This window comes from Halichoeres trimaculatus, unplaced genomic scaffold, assembly GCF_033239565.1.
Source record: "Halichoeres trimaculatus isolate MK-OKI-2021-1 unplaced genomic scaffold, fHalTri1.1 fHalTri1_scaffold_2, whole genome shotgun sequence".
Taxonomy (NCBI): Eukaryota; Metazoa; Chordata; class Actinopteri; order Labriformes; family Labridae; genus Halichoeres; species Halichoeres trimaculatus.
Genome location: NW_027437180.1, coordinates 18,231,947 through 18,255,012, shown reverse-complemented (window position 1 = coordinate 18,255,012; position 23,066 = coordinate 18,231,947). Strand labels below are relative to the sequence as shown.

The following is a 23,066-nucleotide window of genomic DNA, read 5'->3' as shown; positions in this document are numbered from 1 at the left end:
ACATAAATACATTTTGGAGGAATTTCATTATCAGAATAATCTCATATTTCATAATCTCTCAGAAGACATTGCATAAAAACTTTAAAAGGGGCTGTTTCTTTATCTAAATCAAAATGTGTTACAATGTGATTTTTAACCAAACAACAACTTACAGTACACTCATTCAAAAACACACTTTACTTTACATGCAGACAATGCCACAGATCACTTAATCCACAGAAAACTCAGTGTCATGTTAAAAAAAAAGAAATCTCTGAACAAAATGAACAGGAGTCACCTCAGAAATGCTTAAAAACAAACACCTGATTTTGCAAACTGCTGGCATAGACATGACTTCACTACAACAATACAGAAATGGTTGGTACTGGATTTCTTTAATCTCCATTTGACTTTTATATACATTAAAGTCCTTCTTATAAAGCTGTAGTTTCCTCTCACTGACATTGTAGTTTACTTTTTATAAAAGTTAGAGTGAGAACCTAAAGTAAAGGGCCACATCATTCGTTTTAGACAAAGATCTAAAACAGTAATGGGATATTTTTTTATTAAAGATGGTATCCTGTCTGCTATTGAGTAAAACTTTTAGCTTGTAACTATTCAATTAATCAAAAACATTCTCTTTCATCAACACTACGGTTTTACCACCACTAATCACATAAATTGCCACAAAAAAATTACATTTGGGGTTGGAAAAAGTCAATTAATTTAAACAAAAAGTCCAGGACATTTTTTCGTTTTTTGCTTTTACCAAACAGTCCAAATGTTCATTGTGAAGTTTTTGATGCTTAGCTCACAGCCCCTCCTCATTTAAACAGTCCATTTGTCAATGCATTCACAATAAAAGCACCTACAAGACTAGATTCTCAGATGTAAAGTTTTATTCTCAGACTCACTCCAATTGTTAGGGGGGGGTACTATTTATCTCCAAGTCTGAGTCTCCTGTGATTTCTGCTGTTTTTTGGCAAAGTGAATCATACATAGATATTAATCCTTGGTCATCCAACTTGAAGCTACTTGAGTAAACAGTAATGTGTAGTTTAATTAATCGTTATTATGATAAGAATTGAGAAATAAGGAATATAATATCATTGTAGACTGGGCAGCACAGCTTTATACTTTTATCATTTCAGCACAGGATCAAAACTCAAATCCAATATATGTTGATTTAACTTTAGATTTCCATCTTCTAAATCCTGACCTGAACGTTATGACATCAAACACTAGACTTGCAAAATCCAGGTTTTGAAACATGTACGCTAGCTGTGGTTCAAACATGATGTGCCTGCCTGGCAAATTTTTTGAATAGTCACCTGGATATATAAAAACACACAATAACACATTTATTTAAATAAGGGGATGGACGCAGGAAGAAAAGGGACTCCATCTAATTGACTTAGATGCCCTTCATCAGCCAAGAAATGTCTGTCTGCAGGTCATTGCAGTGGAAAACTTAACAAATCTGTCATTTGTGTGATCTGTAAAACTTATTTTCTCTGATTCATCACACCCCTCAGTCCTTTTTTTGATTTGCTCAAGTAAGAGTCACACTGAAACAGCTTTTAGCTTTTCCAGCTATAGAGGAGCCACTTGTGGGCTGATCCTGCACTACAGTCTCCCTGTGGAGCAAAGGAACTTAAACCTTTGACTACTGGTAGGGCGTCACAGAGTGGTGCAAGAAAGAGCAATTCCCCTTGATTCCGTAGGAGAGGCCAAAAGTGAATGCAAATTCTGGTGACATTGAAGTCACAAGTCTGGGGGGAATACAAGAGCCTCAGCAGCACATTCTGCATCGTCTTCTTCATCTTCCTCTGGAATATTCTCAGGCTCCCATGTAAAAACATCTGATGTATTATCTGTGAATGAACCAGAACTGCTCCTTACCATCTCCCAGGGACACAAGGCATCACGGCGACCCAGGGCTAAGTTTTCTTTAGATCCATCTATCTGCTCTGAGCTGGTAACTGCTGGACCCTCCTTTACACAGAGTGTCTCCTGATTCTCTGTTATGTGATCTTTGTAAGTTGGATCATCTTCTGTGCTTTTGGTGAAGGTTTCTGGGTCCTTTGATTCCGTGGGACATGTGTCTGTTCTACAGCTGTCCTGCTGTTTGACAGGTCCTGGTTCCTCAGTCTCCCATGGACAAACATCTGCCCGGGCACTGTCTTGCTTTTGTAGAGTCTTTGGATCTTCTGTCTCCCATGGACACACGTCTGCTCTAGAACTGTCTTGCTTCTTGAGGACTTTTGGCTGTTCTGCCTCCCATGGACAGACACCGGCTCGAGCACTGTCTTGCTTTTTGAGAACTTTTGAATCATCGGTTTCCCATGGACAAACATCTTCTCGAGAACTGTCCTGCTTTTTGAGAATGTTTGGGTCATCAGACTCCCATGGACAAACATCAGCTCGAGAACTGTCTTGCTTTTTCAAAACTTTTGGTGTCTCACTGTCCCATGGACAAACATCAGCGCGAGAACTGTCTTGCCTTTTCAGAACTTTAGGTTCCTCTGTGTCCCACGGACAAACATCAGCTCGAGAACTGTCCTGTTTTTTGAGAATGTTTGGGTCATCAGTCTCCCATGGACAAACATCAGCGCGAGAACTATCTTGCTTCTTCAGAACTTTTGGTGTTTCACTGTCCCACGGACAAACATCCTCTCTTTCACTCTCTTGTTTTTTTCCATCTTTAGCATCTTCTGTCTCCCAAGGACAGACATCTACTCGAGAGCTGTCTTGCTTTTTTAAAACTTTTGGTGCTTCTGTTTCCCAAGGGCAAACATCCTCGCTGGAGGTTTTTGGTCTCTGAAGTTTCTCTGATGAACTAAGTATTTCACTTTTTATCTCCCCCGTTTCCACTGTATCCCATGGACAAACGCTTGCATGAATACTGTCCTGCCTTTCTTGACTTTTGGAGGTCTGTGGTAATTGTGATTCTGGGTTAACACCTGCCAGTCTTTCTTGTCCTAGTGACATTGTTGTTGTTGTTGTTGTTGTTTCTTCTGGGGCCTCTATTTCCCAGGGACAAATGTTTACCCTTGAGCTATCTTTCCCATTGCTGGAAGTAGCCTCTAGAGGACTTTTTTTTGAGTCTCCTGCTCCACTTTGATGTCCAGATTCCCAGGGACAAACATCTACCTTGACAGTCATTGGTAAAGCTGAGCCTGTATTTGTTGGCTCTGGGCTCCCTTCTTCCCAAGGACAAATAGTTTCTAGGATTTTAGGGGGATCAGGGAAATCCCATGGGCAACTTTCTTCAGTTTTGGTGGCTTGTCTCCCCAAATGCAGGGCAGTTGATTTTGTGCAGTATTGTTGCTCATTACTCAAAACTTCACTCGATGCACCAGGGTAGACGTCAGGTTTGATAACTTCTTGCTGAAGGGGGACTGTCAATGATCCTTTGTCGACCAAAGGATTGATGTTTTCATACACAGCCTCAGCCTTTTCTTGGACATCCCATGGACAAATGTTTGCATATTCATTGTCTTCCTTCTTTGATGACTGAGCAGTCTCTGCTGTCTCCCATGGACATATGTCTGAACCTTTTAAAGACTCTTTGGACACAGTTGTATGATAAATAACAGGAATGTCTTGTGATTCCCAAGGACACGCGTCACTCCGACCACTTCCTTGTCTTTTCACATCCCTGTGCTCTTGAGATTCCCATGTACATACATTGGATTGCTCCATAACCTGTGATTCCCAAGGGCAGACATTTGCATTGATGCTCTGCTGCTTTCTTTGTCCTCCTCCTTCCTGGACAGTGCCAGCTTCCTCCCATGGACACACATCTACATGGGAAACATTACGAACTGGTGTAATTCGATTACTTCCTCTTCGGTGAGTTGAAGGAGTTCGACAGCTGCTGGTAGTTTCCCAAGAACTCACACTCCGCTTACTGTTCTGCCGTGATAAAAACACATTTTCGTAATTGCCATCTTTCTGCTGCGTGTCATCCATCTCCCAAGGGTAGACTGCAGACTTTACAATCACAAGCCTTCTTGGACTTCTCTCGGATGAATCCCCAGATGACAGCCGAATAGCATTTTGCTTCACAAGGCATGGTTTTCCATCTGCTGTTGTTAGACTTCTTTTTTGCAGTGACTTCTTTTCTATGCTTGGATGTCTACTAGAAGCTCCTGATCTTGGTGTGGTTGAACTTTCCTGGCTTTTTTGTGAGACAGAATCCTCTTTGTTTGATCCTTCATCCTTTCCAGACTTACTTCCTGCATCAATCGAGCCCATAATAGATTTAACAGAGAGCCACTTACTGGTGGTGGTGCGGAAGGAAAACACACGTTGATCTTTAGTCACTTTTGGCCTCGGCGAGCCTGGTGCACTCGCAGACACAGAGAGTTGTTGTTTAGTGGAAGTAGTTTCACCTTGGGACACTTTGTCCTCTGAAGGGGTCTTTTCTACAGGAGGTAAATGGTCCCAAGGACAGATAAGCACCTCCGGAGATGCTGGACCTTTTTCTGCACTGTCCTGAGAGTTGGCATAGGTGACATGCTTGTGGTTTTTGTCTCCTGTCTGTTCTGGTTCTACCTCCCAAGGACAAACCTCAGACTTGTCAAAGGACTCTGACTGGAGTGCACTCCTTGTTTGATCACTGATGGAAATGCTCTGTCTGGATTGTGCCAGTACTGTGCTGGACCTGGTAACCTTGGATATGTTCTCTATAGAGCTGGGTGTCGTGGAGGTTAGGCTCCAGGACTTATGCAGTCTGGTGTGATCAGGGTGCAGGAGATTGGTATCAATTGTCAGATTTTGGGCACTGGCTGACTTACAGACCCCCAGGGGAAGATCCAAGGAGTCCGTCTCAGAACGCTGTGAGAATCTCTTCACCAGTGAATGGGCCTCTAACATGGAGTCTCGCAGGGAAGCGTTCCTCTCCCTGACATAGTGATGATCACTTTGGGACTTGCGCAAAGATGGAGATGGTGATTTAATTGAACTTCTGTAACTGATACTGGCAGCATCTGGAGCTTGTCTGAAAGAATCATTCTGATTTAAAATTCTACCTCGGAAGGATCCATCTCTCTCCTCGCGGCTACACTGACGGCTCATGGTTTCTGGGATCTCAGCGATACGTTTAATAATTGACCTTCCCAAAGCACATCGCGAACTTCGCTTCTTTGAGAGATGAGGGTTGTTTGCTGCCATCTTCTTGGTCTTGTGGACTTCTAACTGGGCATATAACTTCTTCAGCTCATCCTGGTGCATATGTAGAAGGAGAGGAATTGATGAAGGGATGGAGGAAATGGTTGATAAGAGGAAAGGAATTGGAGAAGGACAAGCCAGAGGAAAGGTAAATACATTTTCATTCAAGAACAGAGTTTAGGAAAAGAATAGGATAAAGGATAAAGAAAATATATAAACATATTCACTACACTGTTTGCTGAATTTCATGTAAATTTATAATCTAAATTATAATTTATTTTAGATTTATTTATGTCAGTCTTTATGTGTTTATTAACAGGATATTTATGTTTCTAGTTTAAATGTAACTTTTGGGATTTTGTCTCTATTTTCTAAATTATGTCCCAGTGCAAAGTGATAACATCGATTTGAGTGGACGAGAGAGTTTACCCGAAAGTCATCTGGGTCCACACTGGGCTCACTCCAAGCAGAGTGAAAGCTGCTGTTAAGGTACGAGCCAGATCGCCTTAAGTCCACTTCGTCTTCATACACCTCTGCTGCAATCTCCTCTTTTCTGGGCTTGGACACATGCAGAAACTGTAGAAAACATACAGGTACAAAGTTTTAAGTTTGCATGTACGTTAACAATTGAGATTGTAATTGCCAAGCATCAAACCTTGTTTTCAATACTTGACTTGCAACCTTTTTCAACTTTGATTCTCTGAGGGGTGGGGGGCTAAAGAATTTGAGGCTCTTGAGTCACAAAACTGGAACAAATGAGTCAAAAAGACATCATCTGATTCAAAAGGCACGCACAAACTGCACTCCAGAGGACTTTAGCATCCTGTGTTTTTTGCATACTTTTAAATAAGCCATAACACTTTCATCTCAAGCAAAACAGGCTTTTTTCTGAACTTAACACAAAAAGTAGGAAAACTTTTGTTTGGTGGATTTTTTTCTTTTTTTGTAACAATACTTATCAGCAATAAATCTTATATCGTTGGAAAATCTGTTTATTTCACTTTTAAATGGTGCCACATTTGTGAGGAACATGCATTTGTGGAATGAGTTTTTGAGTTGCACCCTTGAAAATTTTGTGAAATCTTCTCTCCTATTTTTCATAGGTGCAACCCACATACTGAGCTCTGCTGCCCATCCTGCACATGCATGTTCCTCACAAATGTGGCACATTCAAAAGTGAAATAAACAGACTTTTCAGTGGTATAAGATTTACTTCCAAGAAGCATTGATCCATCAGCTGAGCTACAGTTTTTCTATATATCAACACATTGAGTCTGTTATTACTGCTCTGAATTCTCAATTGCTGGAATAATAAATGAATAAATAAAAATGAAAGGTTAAATGAATTTGGACATGTCTGAGGCTCAATCCCTGCATAACTCCATGTGACCTAACTCACAGCAGAGTAATATCAAAGAGCTGCTCTTAGCTTGCTAACACCACACAGAGCATTTTTGCACTGCACAGTGTTGAGCTGTGGCAGCACATCTCCATCACCGTTTGGTGCAGAACTGGAGCAAACTGCATAGAGCTGCAGGGCTGGTAGATAGATGGTTTTTGCACTTTGTGAATTAGACCTCAAGACGTAGCAGACAGTGGGGGCTATGAGCGGCCACTGTCCTTTCTTAGTGAATTCGCCCCTGAGTACCTTGGGAATGAAGAGCAGGGCAAGTGTCACCGTGATGGTTACATGGGTGTGTGTGAAGGAGAGCAGCAACATCCAGTCAGGATGGAGAGAGGGAAAGGTGAACCTTTGTGAGACAGAAAACAGAAAAATGTCACACCACCACCCAGCTCTTCACACTGCTGAGACTTTTTAATTAGTCCCATGCTAGAGATGTGTCGGGACATGCTTACCTGAAAAGGTGAAACATGGTGGAGAGAAGCAGCTCATTGTGGATGGCGATGCCCATGTAACGGGGTTCATGGAAGGCTGAGGGAACAGGTCTGACGGCGGTCCACAGGGAGCTGCCCCAGCACAGGAACAGAAGCTCAGCTGAGGACGGGAGAAAATGCTGATCAAGGGTCTTTTTCGTTTAAGTAAAATTAAATTTAAAATTATTTAATGCTTGTTTCATTCATCGATGACCTTATTTTTTGGTGATGTTCTGCAAACTGCTGATGAGCATGCACAGACTTTCCATTAACTTAATAAGTATTACTTTCTGGTATTCTTATGTCCGCATATTTAGATGATCTGTCAGATCTTTTGTTTCTTTGTGCTCCTCACTCCTTGTACTATTTTGCAGCAACAGAGCCTACTTCTCTGTTATGGGCTACTGACTTGACAAGTTAGGTGTTTTTATTACTGAGAGAAGTGATGGCCCAAACTATAAAAACCTGAGAAGTTCTCTGGGTCCTTTTTGTACTGAGTTTTTAGTCCATTTAGTGTTGTCCCAAACAAACAACAATTCAGCTTCTTTTCAGGGCTCATACTGCTAAGGTGACTCACCAATGGCCATCATGTAGTCCCAGCGGTCCAGGTAACACAGGTTGAAGCCCTGGCCGTCTGATGTGCTGGTTGTGACAAACACTGGAATGTTCCTGTCCCGGTTCTGGAGGACGCCGACTGTCCATGCACAGAGAAACCAGCTGACTGTCATCAGCATCACACCAAGAATCCTCAGTAGGTGGAGGCTAGACATGTAGGGAACTCTCTGGGCAGTACGGGAGAGAAACACTTTCAGGACCCTGGGAAAAGAGACAAGAACATAAAGTTTGACAAACATAATACATAGATAAACCAATGAAATCCAATGATTTTACTTAACTAAATTAAATCTTTATTTATCATCAATTTGGGTTCATAGTCTTTTATTTTGTGTCATTAAGTGTAAAGTGATGTGTCTGTGATTGTGTGAAGTATAACAAAGCAACTCTTACCTGTACATTTTCAGGGTGACTGTGCCATAGACGATGGAGAAGCCCAACATTCGAACCCATCGGAGCAGAATACACCTAAAGGTGCTCGGCTTGAAGTACATGATGAACACCTGCAAAGATAAAGAGACAGAACTGTAAGTGAAACTATCTCACCTGATTGTATGTAAGAAACAACATAGACATACTGCAATTTCCAGTCCACACTAGTTCAAACAGGTCGACATCCTCTGATAAATAAACTTGTGCTGTCCCTGACTGTAGTCCATCTCTGCTGATTAAATCTGCCTCCTTTGGATCTTTATGTTTCACTCTAAATAGTTTATCCCCTATGAGTGGTTTGAACATAACAGTGTAAATTTGTGTTCACATTTTAGGCTTTAGCTGATGCTTTAATCCAGAGTGACCGAGACCGACTGTCACTGCGGAGAGAGCTTTAGTTCCTGGATTACAGTCATCCGCTCTATGTAACACACTGGGCAGACACTAAAGCACAACCTGTTGTTTGCTGTAACAGATTGAAAGTATGCACAATATATATCATTTTTCCTTAAAGGCCAGGCTTCAGAAACAGGCAGCTCATGTCTCTTAATGCTGATGAGATGTGTCATTTAATGTCTGTTGTATCGAGTATGGGTGAGTCATATGACGGTCAGGCACGAGTAATAACAGTTAGAGAAATACTCCTACTCAGCATTAAGAACAGTAATTGGTTTGAAGTTGAATTAAATATATTTTAAAACTGGCTTAGTTATCATTCGATTTCAGATTCTGTTCACGGGTTTTAAATGAAATGAACATAGACTCAGAGGAGGATTAAAGTAGTCATGGGCCCCTAGGCTATTCTTTTTGTGGGGCCCCCTCTTGTAGTTCATGCTGTCCCACAGGCACACGCTCGTAATAACAGTATTTTTTATTTTTTTTGCAGTAAATGGCAGTAAACGTTCAGCATAAAAAGATTAAATAACTTATTTTTTAAACTTTTATCAAAAGAAAATACATGTGTATTATGCATAAATAACAACAAATTGACAATACACAGTCAAAAAAAAATGTTTTTTTTTTGATTCAAAAATAATTTATGAAACAGAAATAATTAAAATAATTACATTGAATAAATCATGATAGATTTTTCTTGTTGCTTTGAAGAACTGAGAGAGAATCAGGCAGGAATCACACAGGATACTAATCATACCCCTGAAGCCTAGGGCCCCTGAGCATGTTGGGCCCCTAGGCTGCAGCCTAGGTGAGCCTGTGCATTAATCCACCCCTGCATGGACTATAAAATATGGACGTAGTCTCTGTGACATCACCCGTCTGTTCCTGACACAGTGAAATGAGGCCAGTTGTCAGATGAGCCCATGTTTGATATGGCGCAGACTCTGAGCTCCCTTTCTAACAGCTATAGAGCTGAGCTGTGTCTCTGATTGGACAATCACACGATCTTCTAAACCGTAGAGTTAAAAAAAAAAAAAAAAATCACCCTTCGTACAGTGTGTGTCAATAGTGTTTCAAACCCGAGCCATGTTTTGAACAAGGCTGTAAATATTTTCCATTAAAGTCAGCTTTCTTGGCTTGGTGTGTACATGTTTTCCAGTTTTTCTGCAGTCAGCCTCATGCAGATCCTCAGTGAACAGCAAGTTTTAGCTCTACATAGACTTCATTTTTTTTCTAAACCAGACATTGCCCTTTGGAAATGAAGGACTGTAACCAGCAGTTTCCCCCCTTTAAAATAGTGTTTGTTATTTCACACTTACCTAACCCAAAAGTGAAGATTATTTTTTTCATTTTCTCTTTTAATTACTTTGACAGTTGAAAAGTACTCTCTTGCCGCAGAAGTTATTACCTTTTGCTCACAAGATAGTCATCATGTGTGAACAGGTTGCCTTGTGCACACAAGTCATTAAACTACAAATGTGGCAGAGGCAATGATTTTACTTTCTATTAGCCACCATCATGTGACACTTGTCTTTTGATACCAGAAATTTAGCTATTTAAAATGTTACTGTAGGAATCATGCACCCTCTACTGTGCAGGATTGGTGCACCCTTTGCTGAGTTGATTTATTATCCCTGAAACTTGTCCCTGATTTTCTAAGCAAGGCCTTTCTTTCACTTGGATTTTGGAAACTTAGACACAGGTAATTATTATTATTTTAAGTTTAACACAAACAAATTTAACTCTCAAGCAATACAATTCCTTTAAATTCCTTCATGTTTTTCAGGAACATAACATACATCAAGCTTTAGCTATGCCAGTGTGGTTACGACAAACCTGCCCTCCAAAGTGCTGTGTTTGTAGATTAAACAAATACCTCCACAGGGACCACTCACTGAGATGAGATGCTGACCTCTGACCTTTCATGTAGGGCTTTCAAGACTACAGTCAGGTGTGTGGGCAGAATCACACCTTTGAATTTCTTTGAAATCCAAAATAAAAAAATAAATATCAAAAGGCGACATAGCAAAATCTCCCCCTAAAAGATGCACAAGAAAAATGATGGTGTCATAGCCTTCATGAAAGAACAAGATGATTTATTCACCCGAATATTCTGTTTCTTCATAACATCTTAGTCAGGTGAATATCTGACTCATATAAAACAACTTACTTGCTATATTATATGCCTGGCTTATTTTCATATGCTTTTCTAAACTTAGTGACATGTTTAAATAATATTAAAATGTTCTCAGAACACCTGCAGTGGTCGTTTTAGCCTATATTTGTCATAATACTCCAAAATCTTGTGTGCACTCTCTTTGAATTTGCCCAGTTGCTAAATTTTGCTTTACGTCTGGAACAGAGTCGTCAAAAGCAACTTATATTCTTTTTTCCTGCACCCCGTCTTTAAAATGAAGCCCATGGGTGTGTGCAGCTGCCACATCAACAGCTCATTGATACGTTCACACTTCACTTTTAAAACTTGCAGTACAGTATCTACACACACACACACACACATGCACACATAAGCACACACAATGAAACTGTGGGTCAGCCGCGTCCATCGACTTACACACAAATGGATAAGAGTTAATGGCTCACATACATTGACTGTACTTTAATTTTAAAATGAACTGAATGATTGATTAATAATCCTTATGAAAACCACTGACCCCTCTCCAACCAACTGTCTTTCTACTTACTTACACACACACACACACACACACACGCCCACACCCTCAACCCTCCCACAAATAGTCCATTATGATATAATCCTTGGCGCTGTGCTGTGCAGTGATCTGTAGAAGGGTTTAATCTGTCTGACTCTCACCGGGAAGTAGAGGAGCAGAGAGCCGAACAGGATCGTCTCCAGCAGCAGGAGCCCAGATGCACGGATCCTCTGAGAAAACGAAGAGAGAATAAAAAAATGATTATTTTTTTTAGTCTCAGTTTTGAGAGACTTTTATTACCATTCTGTAGCCTTCTATATAACTTTCCATTTACTTGAATTTATCTGAGAACTCCACTTAAACTCATCAAATCTGTTTTTTTCCCCTAACAAATCAGATTATCAGATAACTTTAACAGTTTTACTTTTGAAACAAACACAAGGTAACTGTAGGAGCTTGAATCTAATTTTTCATGGGTAAGTTAGTAAGCATGGTTTTAAGATATTCACTCTATATCCTTTGCCATTGGAACTCTGAAATATGTTTAAAAAAAGCGCCAAAGATCAAAAATGCTGAAGCTTTCATTTAACAGGTCAAAAACTTGAGACCCAATATCAAGTAAATTTTTAAATGCTTGATTTAAAATGGAAACTCATCAACTTTTACCTTTAGCTTTTTTTATTATGCAACATGAGGATCTCAGAGATACAGTTGCATGTTGATAACAATAAAGCATTGTTTTGTTTTTTAAGGTTATTGATGGATAGCCTCTTGAGATGCAGCACCTTGTTTCCCAAAGGAGGTCGACTTTTCTGTCTCTTTTACTGAGGTGTTTGGAACAGTCATGCGACCCATTTGTTCATTTTGGTGTGTGTTTGTAGTAGGGCTGCACGATTATCGCAATCGCAATCGCAATGTCAGCACATGCAATTCAGATTTTTCTCCATGATAACCAAGCAAGTCTGTAGACTCATCATAACACAATTTTTTTATTAAATCGCAAGCACAATCGCAATCGCAATATTGTCCACCTAATCGCAAATCGCACATTTTCCCCAAATCGTGCAGCACTAGTTTGTAGGGACAGCATCATTTTTAGACTGTCATGGGAAACATATTAAAGTAACCTTCTTTTATTTATTCTTCTGAATAAACAAATGTGTGAAAGAGTCAAAGCTTTAACTCCCAGTCTTGTTCAGGTGACGATTTGTAATGAAATCTGTGATTTTAATGACAGATCATGCAACAAACACAAATTTATGGTGTAATGTTTGATGGCCCAAAGCCTGAGACAGATCCTCTAATCATCACTTTATCTCATCCCATCTGTATGGTGGCCCTCCTGAGCCAAAAAGCCCTGACTCACCCTGTTCCTCCGATGTCTGTAGGCCACCAGCATGCTGACGAAGATGAGAAGCATGAAGACCCCCTGGACGGCAAGCACAGTGGCCCTGAGGAGCCAGGCCTCTTGGACCCAGCAGGGGGTGCCGTCCTGACAGCTCCTGCAGCCTGGCCAGCACGGCAGACAGATGGGCAAGTTCGGATAACACACACGGCTGTCCTCACTCCTGTTCACAGGGCCGCCATCTGCATCAACACCCACACAAACCAAGTTATGTGAGGAACTCGTGTACAAGTGACAAATCAATTGATAATTTATACTTTTTTGTATATGATGCCAAAGTCAAAGAAATATCATCTCAAGATTACAAAAATAATAGCATGTCTAGACCACACCTGCTAATATCATCAGACCCAACATCAAGACAAGATAAGGAGTCTTATTTCAACCCAATCCACTTTTAGAAGAGCACTTTGCAAAATTTAGTGTGTGGCAAACTTTCTTTAACAGACTGTGAAACAGCCATCTGCCTAAAAACAAAAAAAAAAACCTCTAAAGCCTCACACAGAACACGCAGTAAACTCTGCTGAGATTCTGCACAAAAAAAAGGTCAGGCTATATCATTCAGGCTCACTCCAAATGTGCCTACATGAAAGGACAAGCCTGAGGTGGGGAGAGCACACCTCTTTCACCAAGGAGGAAGACATCATTGCTTTTTTCTGAGCTGGTACTGGGGATACCTTAATAAGATGTGTAATAAAAAGAAAGATAGTGATCATTTGTAGTAGCACAATTGGGTTAGGAGGGGTGCAGGTGTGTGCATGTGTGAGTGTCTGCAGAGTCTCTGCACACCATGCCTCTCGCGCTTCTGCAACATTGAAATGCAAGGTTTCTGTATATTACATCTACAACATCGAATCAGAGTTCCATAAACAGACTCACCAAGGTCTTGAATGAGAATCTCTGGGTTGTAGTAACCTTCTTTACATCTGCAGCAGTACTGACCCAGTCGAAAACCTTGGCCTGGAATTGGTACACACTGCAAAACACAGAAAGTTTTATTATTCTTTTGCAGTGTCTCAGCTGTTCTGGTATTACAAGTAAAGTAAATGTAAAGACTCAACAAAAGGCTCAAAATGGATAGTTGAAAAACCAATGCAGATTTGTTTTGTAAAATCTTTGGTAAAACATCAAATGAAATGTCTAACTCTGGAAACATGTCACTTCTGCTTCAGCTGCTGAATGAAAAGAGGTTAAAACAAGAGGTTGTGTCACTCCGTCTGACTCTCACTGTAGCTCTAGCTTCAATTTAGCCCACACACACACTTTGTCGGTCTGTGTGTTAATCTAAGTTAAAAGCTAAATGGACACATAATGCCTCAACTGAGAGCATTATCCTTTTCTAGAAAAATCCTGCTCCAAACGCTCACACACATAAATGGGCCTTACATTGGTATATAAACCCACACACCCCTTATCAGGAGCTCTAATGCTACAGGCTGACAGGCTGGACATTAATGTGATATGGATTACTCAGAGCCACCACTTAACTCCTCACGGTCACATCTTAACTCAGCATAAAGTGAAAGCGTAGTAAATTAGAGGATCCAGTCATCTGATGTTTGAGTTGTAGAAACCTGGTTAATGGCACTGTGATGCTCAGTGTTTATTTACTCGGTGCCTTTCAGTGCAACCAAAACAAACTCCTCTCTTTTCACTTTACTGTAAAGTGACGAGACCGTCCACTGAGTAAAAGATGAGATGAATCATCATCTTAACCAAAGAAATGTACAAGTGTTGGTCCGATCTCTGAATTCAAAAGGCAACAGAATTTAGTCTGAATTCTCAGACATTTTTCTTCTGATCTGGAAGGACTGAGTCCTAATAACCTGAGCAGCCTTTAAGATCTACTGCCGTGCTGTTATAGCTTAGCCAGCTGATCACATGCCAATACAGAGAAAAAGTCCTCAGTGCATTGATTACTGCAATAACTTGGGCTTGCAACGATTGGTGAATCTTTTCAACACTTTCTGTTATTGTTTAAAAAGCCAAATTAAATTCATTCAGTAAAAATGTTGAAGCAACATGATCTTAGTAATACAATATTTTGATTCCTTGGCTGTTGTTGTTATTACAGTTGGAGCAGCCAAAAAGTGAAGCTGAATGTGCTTCATTTTAATACCTCCTATTTTGGGAAAGTGCACAAATATTTTCTCCAATAAAAGATTGGAAAGCACCTCGGAAGTGAGAAAATTAGCCTGGATGTGAGCCTGTATTCAAGCACAGAAAAAGGCTATTAAAGAAAGAAGGTATTGCACTGTATTGAAAATAACTTGGCTGACATGCTTTTGCCACAGTTTTCATACAATGCTGTATTACAGTGCATGACAAACACCCAATGTGGCTCTTTGAAAACCACATTTTTGAATGGAAGGAGTCTCATGAATCTTTCTTCTTTGTGCAAACAGCAATGACTGAAAATCTCAAAGGATATGAAGTCTATTTACTTCAGCTATGCAGGAACTTCTGAGCCAAGAATAATGCATGTATTAGGCTAAATCAAAATGTATCATCTTTTAAAAACTGGAACCTCTCAGATATGGATTGTTAGACCTTTTCCCCTGAATCAAAACCAGGATAAGACAGGATACACAACAAGGAGGAATGAGACTGATGACCTAAAGCATGCCCTGTTGAGAAATGAGAGATGTCTGCTCAGTCAATGGGTTCGACTCCTCTCAGCCAGGTATGACAGGTCAGGACAGAGGGTGCCATGTGGATTTGGGGATTTTTTTTTTTAGGGCTGTTCTCTTGTGTTTCAGACCTCTTTGCATGAAGAGGAAGTATGTCATCAGGCCTGGATTATCGCAATAATCCATCAGATCATCCTGTAGCCCGCCACCCAGCGCTACCATCTTTAAATAGACAGTTGAGATGAGAGGTAGAGGATGGGGTCAGAACAGACGACTGGCAGGGAAAAGGGAGAGTAACGCTTCAAGACAAGTAGAGGTGGAGTTGAAAGGGATGCTGATATTAATATTTAGTCTGTAACCAAATCCACTGGCCATCATCTGCTGCCAATCATAAGTGAAAACTTTTCAAGTGTTTCTGGAAAAGCTAGCTATGACCAACAACCAGCCAGGGCTTCCTTTATCTGTGTGCTGCGCTGTTTAAAGTCACTTTACGAACCTTGAAAGTGACCTTGTATTCAGATTTAAATCAAGAGCAGAGATAAATTCACTCCACCAGATTTATGAAACAAATGCAGTCATTTCTCAATTCAGTATTTTCTGCAGTGTTTGTATCCTTCTGGTTGAAGTAAGTTACTGATTTACTGTTATTAGTTGCAAAGAGGCTTCACTGATGCTTTCTTCAGGTGTATGAAACCTCCCAAAGAAGAAAATGATACCCTCTGATTTTCTTGCGATATGTCTTAAGTTTGCTGAAATAACATCATGTTACAGATTTCTTTCAAACTCTAGATTTGTGAAATTTGTTCTCAAGAGGAGGACACAACTTGAACAACTCTCTTGATGGATGGAGGTTGGATCATTTTTGCTCCAGGCTGAGATCTGAAAACTGATTAGCTTTCCTAAAAAAAACAGCCAATCAGAAGTGTTGCTTGGATTAAAATGTATTTTAGACAGTTGGCAGCAGTTGCATGCAGATATCTATTTATCCAAGATGAATTTATCATCCACAGATTACTGCTGATGAGTGCTGGGATGTCATTACAGTGGAGTGTGTTCTGCCTGCTTTTACACTTTCCACACAGACTGTTTCCTAAGCAAGCACCAGTGCCTGCTGGTATGTGGTTGATCTATACTGCTCAGATTCAACATTTCTTGGTGGAATCTGTGGAAAAGTCATACAAACACTGAAGAAATGATGAATTTATGAACCAAAGTTCATGCAAATAAGTCTAAAACAGCCTTGTGTTGCTGCTCATTCAGTCCTTCCTTGCTCACAATTTTGCCCCCTTTTCTGTTTACTGTTGATCTTTAGGGAGACACCTCCTATTTGTTAAGAAAAAACTGTAATGAAATAAAAATATGTACATATAAGAGTGATCCACCCCTCCCCCTGTTCGAGAAAAGAGTGGGGCTGCTCTATTAGAAATCATTATGAAGGTTTAACGTGTTCAGTATTGACGATCTGATATCCTGTACAATCAGACAATCCACTATACATCTTGTTTTCATATTGAAGCAAGCTGACTGAAGAAGGAAAAACAAAAGAAGCAGCCATGGCAACAATGGTAAACCTGAAGCATGAAATTAAACAGGCATCATACATGAAGTGTGTTAGCATGAGTCTTTCTTTGACTGGTCCTGTTAAAAAAAAAAAACTACTCTAAACCTGCTCGAAAGTTACATTTGACTGTGAGACATTTTGGTAGATTTCCAGTGTAGAGAGTCTGGACTCTGGCTGTTGGTCAGGGTATCTAAGCCTGTGGTTTGCTGTGGTGGTCTTGTTGTTGTGTTTAACCTCTAACGATTTGTTGTCATGTGTGGGTTCTCTTACATTTTCAAAATCAGTTAATGTTTTGAAATCTTTTCATGTGGGTCAGGCTTTAGTAGTTGCAGTACATCATACATTAACTTAAATCCTGCCCACCACCGTCACAGACAACTTATAGATTATTATTGTTTCACTTGATTCATTAACAGATGAGACTGATAGGCTGAAAGCGATTTAGTGGACGCAGCAATGACTCATTAAACTAAGCACAGGACGGTGAGAGTGATGGGTTTAAGCAATGCCCGGCTTTGTTACATAACAGCCCTCACCTCTGCTTAAGACTTTCCATTATTGTGAAAAAACAATATTTAAACACAGCGCCTATGTGTGATTTAAAGTAAAACACGACCTGAAACAACCAATGATTTCTGTCACAACATCAGGACTGAACCCTTTAAAATAACTTGCCCCTCCTGCTATCCTGACCAACCTTTTGTCTGTCACATATCTTGGTTACTTCTTAGAAAAGTGGACTGGTTTTTGGGCTTAAGTGCTGTGGCTTTTGTTCAGTCCAAAACAAATTTCCCCAGGGGGACAATATGACCTTTATTTAAAAACTTATATGATGTTGTATGAAGAAGACTTGATACTGGAGACTGGGACCACTTTTTTAAACCTTGTAGTTTAGAGACTCCAGTTTTCAATGAAATTTATAAACTTATACACTCCAACTACATCTGGAGTCATTTTTACCAGCTTTATTTCACTCTCACATCAAAAAAGAGGATAACTGGATCTGACTGGATCGTATCGTATCGTATCGTATCGTATCGTATCGTATCGTATCGTATCGTATCGTATCGTATCGTATCGTATCGTATCGTACTGTATTGTATCCTATCGTATCGTATCATATCTTAACGTGTCAGACTGTATCGTATCGTATCGTATCGTATCTTAACGTGTCAGACTGTATCGTATCGTATCGTATCGTATCGTATCGTATCGTATCGTATCGTATCGTATCGTATCGTACTGTATCGTATTGTATCGTATCCTATCGTATCGTATCTTAACGTGTCAGACTGTATCGTATCGTATCGTATCGTATTGTATCGTATTGTATCTTATCGTATCGTATCGTATCGTGTCGTGTCATATCGTGTCGGACTGTATCGTATCGTATCGTATCGTATCGTATCGTATCGTATCGTATCGTATCGTATCGTATCGTATCGTATCGTATCGTATCGTCTTAGTTTCATGGGTCCAGAATTAACCTATTTATAGCTTAATTGGCTGTGGAAATGACCTTTATTTACAAACTTATATGATGTTGTATGAAGAAGACTTGAAACCGGAGACTGGGACCACTTTTTTAAACCTTGTAGTTTAGAGACTACAGTTTTCAATGAAATTCATAAACTTATACACTCCAACTACATCTGGAGTCATTTTTACCAGCTTTATTTCACTCTCACATCAAAAAAAGAGGATAACTGGATCTGACATAGCATAAGAGAGTCCCTCGAGCTAAGTCAATGTCCATCATAAACACTTATAGAGCTAGTGGTCAGTTTTGTCAATAAAGAGGAAGAAAATATTATCTTAGTTGCATCTGACGGACCAAAAGCTTTGAACAACAAACCAGTTAGAAGTCAAAGAGAGCAGCAGAGATACAGATGACTCACAAAGAAAACAAGAAGATGTAAAATGGATCAGTGTGTGTGTGTTAAGTCTCTGTCATGCTTTACTCAGTAAGGAACTCGGTCTCCTCCATGTCTCTGTCCACAGTAAGATTTGATTCATGAAACAGATCTCAACAGGCTTTAATCTGTTGGATCAGTAGTGGGGAAACTGTCTGTGGCTCAATAATAATTCACTGAGGTGCAGATACTAGCATTTTATAAGTGGTTGTGTGTTTTTATCACACAGACTCCAGTCTGTAGTTTAAATTAAACAAAACTGTCGACAAATCATCATGCTGATGAAAAAAGGTTTATTTTACTTCATTTCAGTCCATGATTATCCTTGAAGCTCTCCATGTGTGTCTGCATTTCTGTCTTTGTGTCTCTGCATCTCAGACAGAGGGATAGTGCCCTTTTATTTTGTTTTATTGGTGTTTGTGTTGGAAATGTCAGCCTCTTATTTTCAGCCTTCTAATGGTTTGGGTTGTTCTGAAGCAGAGCAGGAAAGCCTGAGTGCACAATCTGACCTACTATGACTCCATATCAAAGAAAAGGAAAATAAAGCTTCTTGGTAGAATACCTGAAAAGTTCTGCTTTTTCCTCTAAATTTGCCTCTTATGTGTCATAAAACAGCAGAGTTAGGTATCAGTGGTGTAACCTGGGAGTTGCACTTCAATATCCAACTTTTTTGCAGCAAGTAGAATCAACCCCTGCTGGCTATGAGACAGAATTCAGGTTTAAAACACCACTGTGTTGGCCTCTTTCTTGCATCGATTTTTAGTTCGCACATTGAAAAGTGAGAATATAAATTAAAAGCTCTGCGAGGTCCTTGTTTCAACTTTGGTTTACCTCCATGGTGGTGCGGTTGCACTGGTGAGTGTTTGCAAACCATCCATCACCCTTCGCACACTGGTCCAAATCAATGTCCTGAATGTTGACATCCGCACGGATCACACCTCTAAAAGCAAAAAGAACATCCAAACAGCGTTAGACATTTCAGAAGCTTCCCTGTTTTCTCCATCAGCTCCGCAATCCACTGCAGATACCTGCTCAGCCCTTAATTCAAATCCCTTTCAAATGTCACATTTCATTCAACTATGTTGATTCAAGCATATTTTTATTCCACATGCGTTTAAAACTTTCCTCTCGAGTGCTGCAGAGAAGGTCACAGGGCCCAGAGCAGAATTAGACAGGCAGGTGGAATTCAAATACTGCTGCTGACAGCTACCACACTTTCATTTTTCAGTCATTCCGGGACATAAAAGTCTTTTGAAGTAAAATTTTAGAGAGCATTTAACTGTTTATTAAAAGGACAGCTGAAAGGAGACAGAAAATGTGGGGAGCAGAGAGTGATGAAAGACCTGCAGCAAGTGGTTCAGGCTGGAAGTTGTACCAGTGATCACTTGGAAGTCTGAAGCACAGCCAATGACATTTCAGTTTTACTCACAGCAAAAACTACATTATCTACTTTATTAGCAAAACTTGACTGATGTTTCTCCCACAAAGTGTTTTTTATCCAAACCTCCAAGAAAGAAGTCATTTTTTGTTTTATTTTATAAAGATTGAAAATTGTGATTTAAGACAAAAGTTTGAGTTTCCAAACCAAATTTGTTAAAAGCATAATGTAACATATTTATGGCCTGGTTCAAAATACGTCTCCTGTCTGAATTGCTACTTTTACTATCGGCACACTCTGTACAGGGCTGAATTTTTTTCCTAAATCTGCAGTTCAGGGGACATTAAGGTTGTAAGCTTGCCCAATCGGAGGGCGCACCACTTCCAATATGGCCTCGATAGCCAATTTGCTTCAAAAATCTGTTTCAGAAACAGACAGGTGGCGTTGGTGAGACATTTATTAACTATACAGTCTATGGTTGGCCTCTTTCTTAACATCTAGCTCCAATTCACTGTCCATCAATTTTGAGATTGCACATTGAACAGTAATAAATAAATAAAAACCTCCTTGTTTCAACTTTGGTTTACCTCTGGGGGTTTTCGTTGTTGTTGTTGTTGTTGTTTTTTGTAAAGATTGATAATCAAGATTTTAAGATAAAAGTTTCTGCTTCTAGACCAAATTTGTTATCTTCATTAGTTATGGATACATGTTAGTGGACAGTTGACAACCTTAGATACTCTTCAGAAGTTGAAAATTTTCCTACTTTTACCTGTTTTGGACAGATTCTCTGCGTGTGAGAGTGATTCAGTTATCATCTTTATTGTAACAACACATTTAGCAAACTTTGCTCAGAAACAGCTAATAGAAATTCCTGTCAGAGGGGCACTTTTACTTTTGCGTTGTTACAACATTTCAGAGCCTGGACTTCAGTCTTTTACCACAGATGAGATGATCTTTCACTTCATTAACCAGTTATTCTGACTCTTCTCCTCTTTGTCCTCAGGGGTAGAATGGATCTCACACCCAGCCCTTAGTGAATATTTAGCACCGATTGTTGGATTTTGTTGAAGGTTGGATGATATTGTTGACGATGATTTATTTTGTTCTGGTTAGCTGTGGCATTTCTTAGATGCCAGCACCTGCGGCCAACATAACTTGAAGCACTTTGTCGCACTTATTCTTGATTGTGTTGTCTGTTACTTTGGACAAAAATGTCTGCTAAATGAAATTGTACGACTGTAGAATTGATTAAGTTACTGCTTTGAACAGCTCTTGACTTAAGACATTTGGGGGGTTGCATTATGTGGGTTTGTTTTTGTGTGTGTGTCCTAACCTGAACTCTGGAGTTAGGTCTGGTTTGAGGCCGTAGAAGGATGTGGACAGGGTAAGCATCCAGCCAGGCACAAAGCGTCTGTCAGAACAGTCCAGAAAGGGGGCGCTAGCCCATCGAACCCCACTGCGGTTGGTCACATAGCTGTCACCTTGTCTCCACTTGGGTGTTTCAAGGGTGCTGAGGTCATTGAGGAGGATCCGCTTTGAAAGTGCCGCCATTTGCTGGTTGGACTCTGGAAATTTAAAGCTCCTGAACCAGCTGTCGTCAGGGGCGGGGGCTGGTGGATGCAGGCTCTCCCAGGCTTTTGATAAGTCCTGTAGTATGATGGTTTGGACCTTAGCTGTGGGGTTCCTGGACGCTCGGAGCACCAGCTGTGGTACTGAAGCTGTTGGGTCTGCATCAAAGGTGAGCAGGGCTCGCTGGATGAGGCGGTCAGCCTCCAGGAGGGCACGGACCAGAGCGTGGTACCACTCCATGTCCTCCTGCACCGTACTCTCACGCAGGTCACTTGCCTGGAAGATCATGTTCAAGAAATTTGCTGTGTTGGCCAGTGCATTCAAGGCTGGTCTGAGGGGGACGCTGAAGCTGCTGGGCAAAGTCCCGGTCTGCCCAGGGGGGCTGTACGGCCGTGAGCAGCGGCTCCCTGCTAGAGTCAAGGGGTCTCCTGTGTACATGAAGTTCTCTGCCAGGGACCAGTCGTCCTCTGGCTCTGTGGGAGCTTCTGAAGGCATCACTGGGGATGCAGAGGGCTGTGGAGGTTGGAGGGAGCCAGAGGGACTTGGTTGGAGATCTGAGGGTCCTGTGGTGTTTGTTAAAGAGTCAGAGCTGTTGTTTGACTCCAGTGTGACCCCTAGTGTGAGGTCTGGAGTCACCTGTGCTCTGAGGAGGGTCAGAAGCAGAAACAGAAAAAGCAGGTGAACAGGACCCATCCTGAAATCACTCTGATAAAGAAAAAGACGTGGAGGAGGGGAGGGGTCACACGCACACTCTTCCTGACCCCTTGGTTATTTTCCTTTCGAACAGAAAGAGAAACGTCACATGTTTTCAGAGACAGTGACTTTCTTCATCTTGCTGCAGCAGCAGGTGTCCGGGAGCAGCGCGGCCACTCGCTCCGCAGCGCTCAGAGTGCACAGCTCCATCTGTATGCATCACAAACACGCACACGCTGGCTTCTACGGTCGCTCAAACTGTCACATGAAAACATCAAACAAGCTCGGTATCCTCGCCGGCGGGAGTCCGTCTGGATCAATCCCCTCATCTCTGCTTGTCCTGTCTCTTCTCTCTGCTGTGTGTTCGCATTTTAAAGTCGCAAAGCTGTGAGCTGAGCTCCAGAGGAAGGTAAACACAGGGTGCGCAGGAAGAAGGAGGAGGCAGGGAAGAAGGAGGAGAGGAAGAGGGAAAAGCCTCAAAGTTGGGGGAACCCCGCGCTAAGTGGGAGGAGGGGGAGGAGAGGAGGAGAGTAGAGTGTGAAAGAGATGGAGAGAGAGGATCCTAGATTCCCTCCTTTTCTCTCCTCTTCCTTGTTTGTCAGTCTGCGTCTCTGCTATCTGTTGCTCCGAACAGCTTCAAGCCCGTCTGACGGAGGCTTCCGATGCATGTCCATCCTCCCTGCCTCACCCCTCCCTCCTGTCCCCGATCATCCCCTCCCTCCCCTTCACTCACCCTGTGCCTCCCTCCCATCTCCTCCTCCTCCTCAGTATCGACA

At 41.1% G+C, this 23,066-nt stretch overlaps 1 protein-coding gene across 1 annotated transcript; it reads right to left on the bottom strand.

The window, feature by feature from the left end:
* Nucleotides 1–26: 26 nt before the first annotated feature.
* Nucleotides 27–22,948, bottom strand: gpr179 (G protein-coupled receptor 179). The gene is made up of 11 exons (XM_074688870.1): nucleotides 21,362–22,948; nucleotides 19,482–19,590; nucleotides 13,426–13,522; nucleotides 12,508–12,728; nucleotides 11,303–11,371; nucleotides 8,038–8,147; nucleotides 7,607–7,845; nucleotides 7,012–7,150; nucleotides 6,803–6,905; nucleotides 5,584–5,730; nucleotides 27–5,208 (listed from the first exon to the last, which is right to left on the bottom strand). Exons 1-11 carry the CDS (start codon nucleotides 22,288–22,290, stop codon nucleotides 1,744–1,746), a joined length of 5,628 nt encoding a protein of 1,875 aa, XP_074544971.1. The 5' UTR covers nucleotides 22,291–22,948; the 3' UTR covers nucleotides 27–1,743.
* Nucleotides 22,949–23,066: the final 118 nt, after the last annotated feature.